Consider the following 8,803-nt stretch of genomic DNA (forward strand, 5'->3'; position numbering starts at 1 on the left):
CGCACCGGCCAAATTAGGGGGCAATTTGCGACGATCTCGTCGCAGCGTACAGGCCTGTATGTTGGTGTCAGCGTTTCCGTTAGCCGGTAATTACCGGTATTTGACTGGCAAAATCTGTTGAAGTCCGACAAATTTAATCTCTCCGGTCATAGTGTCCGGTGAAAATAGTTCCCTCTGGGCACAGTTTGATTATTTGAATTGTATTTGGATGGGCTGGAGTTGGGTGGCCTATGCGATGAACGAAACAATCATTGCGTTTGTTGTCGTTGCTTCGCTCAGCGAGAGCTTGCTGCTGGATTTGCGGAAGGCATGCAGCTGCAGACCCACAGAACCCACCAGCTTTGCTGGCACAGTGCGGTCCCCAGACCTGGAAAGCTGCTCTGCGGGTCTGCAGCTGGATGCTTCTTGCAAACTAACTGCGGCGCTCGCGCTGATATTGTTGGACCGGCTGCTTGGTGGAGCAACGATGAAACTAATGTAATAAATCGTTCGTCGCATGGGCTATTTAATTTTGGCCTGTTTTGGTACGGTTCGGGTGGTCAAGTTGTGCTTGGAGGGAGTTGTTTTCACCGGACATTATGACCAGCACCAAGTCGTTGGGACTAGGTGGAGATATACATCACGCAAACCCACGATAATGTTGCCGTCTCTCTGCCAAATTTCTCAGTTCTTCGCTTGATATAATTAATACAAATGTCCAATATAACGGAATTCGTTAGCTCATAAATGTGATTATAACAGACTGCTGTTTATTAATGTCGGGCCGACTGCCCACAGACACAGGTCTATTTGATTTAAAGTCGGCAGCAGCACGGAGTCTCTGGACTTATTTTATTTGGAATATAATGACTGTATACGCAAAAGTAGCCTAGCTTTAAGTTAAAATATTATAAATCTACATGCCTTGAGGATGTCATTCTTTATATAGCCTGTTGTTTTTAAGCTCAATAAACTCTGACCGGAATTTCTCTCATTTGACCGGTAGATAAAAATCTACCGGACCCTGAGACCGGCAACAATTTTTTCTAACGGAAACCCTGGTTGGTGTAGACATGGTCCAATGTATTGTTGCTCCTACAGTATATGTTGGTGTAGACATGGTCCAATGTATTGTTGCTCCTACAGTATATGTTGGTGTAGACATGGTCCAATGTATGTAGGGCTGGGCGATATGGCCTAAATATGATATCATGATATTTTCTGACCTTTCGGCGATACACGATACACATCACGATGTTTTTCTTTTTTACCCCAAACAATTCATTATGAGGCTTACCAAGACAGTATTTGATTTTGCAAGCTAACATTAAAGACAAAATAAAATACCCATGCATTTAGCATTTTTATATTATATATTAGATTTTATATTAGATTTAGATTATTAGATTATATATTGCATATATTTAGCAATGAGATATTATATGATTTAGATATGAAATATGATGAATTGAAAATGGGGGACCCTGATGTAAACAAGACTAAAGTCTTTCTCTGGTCTGCATCCCCTTAACAATTGTATGTATTGAGCTGTACTGTACCCAGGCCATTCTGCAATATGTTAATAAAGTTTTAAATCAATCAATCAATCAATAGCATTTTAATGAAACTACTGTATATATGTATGTCTCTAAATGTTTTGATGAATTGAAAATGGAGGACCCTTATGTAAAAAAGTCGAAAGTCTTTTTCTGGTCTTCATCCTCCTGTACTGTATTGTACCCATTCTGCAACCCTTTAACAAAGTCTTCACTCATTCATTCTGACGGAAACATATAATTTTGATTGACAGTCGAGTCTGCCAATTACGTCACAGCGCTTGCACCCGCCCTGCTGTTCTTAGCACCAATCGGCAAGCTCCTAGCTTTTTACTTCCTGAATGTCCTGTGGCTGAACAACGTCAACAAGGCTACTAACGTTAGCTCCCCGCGGCCGTCGAGTAGGAGACCAGTGCTAAACAGGATGACTAAATGAGGCATAATGATTTTACTACAACGAATGTTATAATAAAAGCCTTTCCATACATCTGTCTGATTGAAAACTTTATTAACAGACCGCGGAATGGGCATATCTCAGCACGGGCTGAGATATGAACGAGTAACGTGTGGACAGATTGACGCGACACAATCCTCTTGGGCAAAACATCACGATATCCACGATACGTTGAAAAAGTGTATCGTTAATGAACTGTACCCGATATTTATATAATATCGTCATATCGCCCAGCCCTAAATGTATGCATCAAAGAGAGCATTACGGATGTGGTGACGTTGTTTCTGACCAGAGAGACGACGCTGAACTCTGTCTGTCTTCTGTTTGCTGTGTCTTTCCTTTCTCTCTGCCATGTCTGTCCTCTCTCTGCTGTGTCTGTCCTCTCTGTCATGTCTGTCCTCTCTCTCTCTGCTGTGTCTGGCAGCGGTTTATTCTATAACAGGATACTGTAAACTAAGTAAACAGAACACACAGTAGTACTAGTAGTAGTACACACTGATTGCAATCTGCTTGCATAAAAACATTATATAAAATCACATTATGAGGTCAGTGTTAAAGTGCCACATGGAAGAGGTCTGGTTAGTGGTTAGAGTTAGAGGTGGTCTAGGTCTGGTTAGGGCAGTGCTTCTCAAACTTTTTCTGTCAGGCCCCCCTTTGGCGGACCAAAATATCTTGGGCCCCCCCCCCTCGCCCCAACAAAATAGTCATGTTTAAATGTATTGAAATAACACCAATATCGTGACCTTTCAAATTGACAACACCTTCCCTCGCGAGAGCCACCTTGCCTCGCTGTGAAACAGCACTGCAGAATGGTCAGCTCCCATCTCCTCACACAGTGCAGAGAACAGGCGCGCTTTCAGGGGTCGGGTTTTGATGAAATTTACCACGTTTATAACTTCTATCAAAACCTCATTCAGCTCAGGGCTAAGCTGTCTTGACGCTGGCGCCTCTCTGTGAATTTACAGTGCATCCATTGCGTGTTTGGCGAGACCACCTTGATGAGCGCCTGTAGCCCCCTCCTTTCCCCTGCCATGGCCTGCGCACCGTCAGAGCAAAAGCCCACACAGTTCTCCCATTTCAGTCCATGTTCTGTCAGGTAACTGTCAATAATTTTGAAGAGCTCATCAGCTGTCGCTCTGTTTTTGACATATTTGCAAAACAGCAGATCTTCACTCAGTGACTGGGAATTTACAAAGCGAACATAGGAAATAAGCAAACAGTCTTTATTGCTGTCAGTCTTTGACAAGGCAACACGCATGTCATCCTCAAGGCTCAACTTGGCCCTATATTTTGTTTTCAGAGCTGTCATGGATGAAAAGCCAGCTTCACACAGATATGTGGTGCTGAATGGTATCAACACCTTAACTGCTGCATCATGAGATACTTGGTACTCAGCACCACACTCTGAAACTAGCTCTCCAGGTGGTATCAGATGAGATTTCAATGAGTTCTTCCAAGAGTTTGGATGGAGATGTGTCAAGAAGCTTTGTCTCAATGTTGTCTGTAAAGTTTTTTTTTATCAAGAGTAACTTGGTGATCCTTTTCTGTGTTTTATTAAATAATGATTTTCAGATTTTGAGAAATGGTATTTTCATGGAGAACAGTGCAGCTGCAACAGATAGCACTTTAGTAATAATTTTCTGCAATCCAAAAAATAAATAAAAATAAAAATAAAAAATCTTAAATCTCAAGGCCCCCCCTGTCATGCCTCTGCGCCCCCCCCTGGGGGGCGCACCCCCCACCTTGAGAAACACTGGGTTAGGGTAACTTAGGGGTAGTTAAGCATTCATTATAATTTATTATTAGATAGATGGATGTAAAGGGCTAGACCAACTCTTAACCCCTATCCGGACCTAGACCACCTCTAAGTCACAACCCTAACTTAGGGGTTAAAGTTAGAGGTGGTCTAGGTCTGGTTAGGGGTTAGAGTTAGAGGTGGTCTAGGTCTGGTTATACTGATCCGATACCAGTGCATACATAAAAATAAAAAAGATTTATATTATATAAATGATAAAACTTTTTTTTTTCTTTTTTACAGCTACTGTTTTATATATACTGTTTTTTTAGTAATAACTAGAAAGTAATGGTATTTATTCAACAACAGGTGATTAGATTAGTATTAGTATCATTAATTGACAACTAAGCTCAATGAGTTCACCCATGGAAAGGTTGTTTACATTGGTTCCGCACGGACGTTACACGTTGTTGCGCACTTCCTATCCAGTCGGCTCCGTTTAGGTTAGCTCCTAGCAGAGGCTCTGTTGTGATTTTTTTCTTTTTTTGATCTACCTTTTTCTCCCATTATCTATTTTTCTCCCATCCCAATTTTCGTATCGTCCAATTCTACCCTCCCCTGTCTCGAACGTTGTTAGGCCATGCCTCCCACAAGCCGGCTGCAATGTGGACTAAGCCTTACATCACGTGTCCCCTCCGGTACTCGAGGAAGCAGCAGTCGCATATTTTCACCTGCACAGCGCGATCTCTCAGCGTCGGGGGTCTGCGTTTGGAGGGCACGCCGCCCCCGTCGCTTCCTGATTCTGCTGCGCAGGCGCACCAACCGACCTGTAGGAGTCGCTGTCCACAACGTCCGATCCCCACCCATCAGCTTCCCACCCCCTAATACTGCCAATTGTATTAGTATGAACGACCAGCCAAGCTGATAGCAATGCGGAGAGCTGGGCTCGAACCCAGCGTCTCCTGCATTGGTGGTGAGCACCTTGCCCACTGCACCACCTAGCCGCCCCTCTGTTGTGATTTTTAATGCAAAATAAATATTCAACATTCTCTTTTGAGACTCCGCCTCAGACTCTTATCATTTGGCACTAAAAGCTAAACATTGTCACGGTATGGCTGTCTGCATTATGTCATTAATTGTGTGCGAGAGGTCGATCAGTTAGCCACATTAGCGTGAGCTAGCTTAGTCACTAGCTAACGCAAGCTAGATGGAAATACAAACAATGTAACGTTACTGGTGAATAAGTGATTTACCTACTCCTTTGCCAACTTGATGTACTTTGCTTGCAGGTCTGCAGCTGGATTATGAATAGTCCCAACTTTAGCCAAGGTAACGTTCAGCTAAAACTAGCTTTTCAAATAGCTCCAGCTAATGCTAATAACTAGGGGTGGGACGGTTCACAAAATGGACGGTTCCGTTCGTATCACGGTTTTGGGGTCACGGTTTTCGGTTCGGTTCGATATACGTTAATTTGTATTAAAAAAAATGTAACACTCAAAAATCTAAACATGCTTCATTTATATATATATATATATAAAAAGTTACAGTGTTTACAGCCTTAAATAATGTTTGGCACACAAAGACCGAACTGACTGAAAAATATAGGCTACATTTGTCAAAGTATTAACTGGCAGCATACATCAAACTAACACACACACTGTACTGTTTAAAAACAACACTGCTCTGTTCATTCTATTTTTAAAATATGTACATTATCTGTCTACATTTATTTAGACTAACATTATTTAAATATTGAGTGCAACTGTGGTGGATTACGTAATTCGGTGAGTTGGAACCAGGGAACAAAATAAGTACCAGCCAACCGCCAATGGCTGGTAAAAAATCTGCCTGGCTGGTAGTTTTTAAAATCTACCAGCCAAATGGCTGGTAAGTCAAAAAGTTAAGTTTGTTCCCTGAGAGCAGAGCTACACAGCAGTGCGCCTATTTTGCGAGCCGAAATAAGTCTGTGGTTTTTTCTTCTTCTCACAACGGGTCAAATGCATCTAACATGCATTGCATCGTCGCCATTCCTTTATGCCCACATCGCCCGAAATGAACGCTATGTTAGCGTAAGCTAACAAGCTAATCCTGATCAGCGGCAGAGCCATAGAGAACAGCAGACAGTGTGGACTGGGGAAAGGGAAATGGGGGGGGGGGGGGGGGGGGCACTCTCCCTTTCTCTGTGTGTGTGCGTGCGTTTGGAAAGACGATGAAGTCACTAGTCAGGACTCAGGAGAGGAGTATATTGTAGTAAACTGAGGATTACTGAGGATGCACAGATAATGTTGATATTCAAATATAAAAAGGTTTCGAGAGGAGTGGAAGTTTAAAGACAGACTAGACTACAATATGATGCGGGGGTGGTGAGTTGAAACAGTGTGTGTGTCCCCGACCCCACTTCTATGTTTCAATAAATTATTTGCATTTAAAACTATTAACGCTGACTCATTCCTTCAGTCCACTCAAAATTATGCTAATATTCCTTATGTTGTTTATGATATTAATTGAAAATAGCATATGAGAGTATTATATAGTAATAATAACACATGGCGATATACTAAAAAGCTATTTTAATTTTTGGCTGGTAAAAAATCTGCCTGGCTGGTAGTTTTTAAAATCTACCAGCCAAATGGCTGGTAAGTCAAAAAGTTAATTTTGTTCCCTGGTTGGAACTATCTATGGGTTGGCGCGGGTCCCCACGGACATTTTAGCGTGTGGGATCTTCAGCTTAGGAGGAGTTCATAACATCAACAAGCAGCACGAAAACGGCAATAGTCCCGGTTGGAGTTAGTAAAACACAGTTGTATGTTAGCCTTCTTGGATGTTGAATAAACGCCTATCATTGTCTTTAAACACCCCGCCTCTCAGACTCTCATTTCCTCCTCTGCTAGCTAGTAGCTACGGTAACATTTCGTTGACTGTATTAGCTGGGGCTAGTGCTACCATAGTTAAAACGTGCGTTGTGTTGTACAAACTGCTAACGCTATGGCAAGAATGTGTGTAGGCCTATGTAATGTTAATGGCTATGTTTTTAAAGTCGTAATGAAGATTGATTTATATTGTGCTTGCCATTTTTACACAAACTGACTAGCACCTGGCTGCAGTGCTGCTGCTGCTGCCTGCAGCCAGTGCTCGCCTCTCCCGGCTCCGCCAAATGATTTTTTTTTTATTTGCGCGTCATCTGAACCGTACGATACACAGACGCCTCGAACCGTGGGGGTCGTACCGTACGGTACACGGTTCGGATGCGTACCGTCCCACCCCTACTAATAACACAGAGCTCCCCGTCACACTGCTTTACTCGGGACGATGGCATTAAGAAAAGTTATAATTATTTTGTCTCGTCTTGTTTTAGTCAACAATATCAACATACATGAAGATACATTTCGTCCTGGTTTTTGTAAATTACATGTTTGTGTCCTCAGTTGTGGTCAACGATATTTAATAAACTATTTAGTCTCGATAGCGTGACATGGTCTTCAATAACGTGACGTCACGTCTCGTTGTCGTCATGAAAAAAACCTTCGTTGACGAACATCTTTCGTCATCAATTTAGTCAACAAAATTAACACTGGTTGTGAAGTTGCAAGGTTATCTGGTAGGACACCGATAAACACACACACACACACTTGCCCCGAGTCGGGCCTGCTGCGGTTGAAGGTAGTTGAGGGAGTACGTCCAGATGCAGTTCACCAGAGGTGACGCCATCTAGGGGTGGACGGTATGGTCTAAAATTTATATCACGGTATAATTTGAAGCATAGACGGTAACGGTATATATCACGGTATCAGTGTTTCTGTTAGAATAATTTTTTTTGCCTGATAGGCAGGCTATATAAAGAATGACATCCTCAAGGCATGTAGATTTATAATATTTTAACTTAAAACTAGGCTACTTTTGCGTATAAAGTCATTATATTCCAAATAAAATAAGTCCCGAGTCGAGACTCCTGCTCCCATTGCAAACAGCGGGGCTGGATTTTGCTAGAAGCATAGGTAGCTGCAGAGCCGCAGAGCCAGGGGCTCTTTCAGGTCATTCATTTCAGCCATTGGCAATTCAGCCGTTGGGTGGGGGGGCGCTGTTTGACGGGCCTGTGACCAGACCTGAAAGAGCCCCTGGCTCTGCGGCTCTGCAGCTGCATGCTATTCGCAAATCCACTGCTGCAGCCTTCCTCCCGGCTCCCGCTGCTGCCGTCGTTATCATAACACTACACACATATCGTAATGTTTACAGCAAACTGTAGTTGATCACCAGGTATGTTTTATTAACGTAGAATAATTCATATAAGAAAAACGATAGGGAAATATCTTACCTTTCTCCACTGGTTAAAAATGCCAGGAACTGAAATTGAAACTTGCTGTGCGCCGCGGTGATATGTGTTTATTATGAAATGACAATTGCGTGTTGACACGCCCACTGCGCGAAGCCTCCTAAATAACTTTTTCCAGTTTGCACATATCTATTATCTATGACTAATTCGATCTATTTTTAGGGGCAAATGCGATTGAAATAGTCGCGCTGTGGTTACATGACGTCATTGCTATTTTAGAGCTGCCCTACCGGTTACACGGTATAGTCAAAATCCATACCGTAGAGCAAATTAATACCGTTTATACCGTATACCGTTTATACCGTCCACCCCTAACGCCATCCAACAGAGTCTCTTGAGTCTCTCGTGACACATAACACTTTGTTTGTCATGTTTACTACGGTCCTCCTCATAACAGAATGATAGACTCAGGGCCGCCTCAGGGGGTGTGTGAGCAGTGCGGTAGCACAGGGCCTCGCGGGAAGGGGGGCCTCGCACAAAAAAAAATAAAAAAAATAAAAAGAAAATATTTCTTATTTATTATTTTTTTTATAATTTTTTTTTAATTTTTTTTTATTTCTTTTGCGAGGCCCCCCTTCCCACGAGGCCCTTTTTCATCACAGACCTAAAATCTAGTTTTGCTTATATGCTTATATATTTCACATTAGACACGTTTGTAGAATGTTCCTGGCTCTGCGGCTCTGCAGCAGACATACTCACTATTGGAGCTCTGGGGCTCTGCAGCAGACATACTATTGGTTTCAACGAAG

General features: G+C 42.5%; 1 protein-coding gene across 1 annotated transcript in view; it reads right to left on the reverse strand.

Annotated features, from left to right (window-relative positions):
• The window catches only part of LOC311229653 (gamma-glutamyl hydrolase), a gene marked incomplete at both ends in the record, with an annotated part of 196,343 nt that extends 188,911 nt beyond the window's left edge, over positions 1-7,432 (reverse strand). Inside the window, one exon of the mRNA XM_084315730.1 lies at positions 7,354-7,432. Coding sequence (XP_084171856.1) covers positions 7,354-7,432 — 79 coding nt within the window. The remainder of the gene's footprint in view (positions 1-7,353) is intronic.
• Between the last annotated feature and the right edge of the window lie 1,371 nt (positions 7,433-8,803).

This window comes from Notolepis coatsorum (genome assembly GCF_963971535.1).
Source record: "Notolepis coatsorum genome assembly, chromosome: 6".
Lineage (NCBI taxonomy): Eukaryota > Metazoa > Chordata > Actinopteri > Aulopiformes > Paralepididae > Notolepis > Notolepis coatsorum.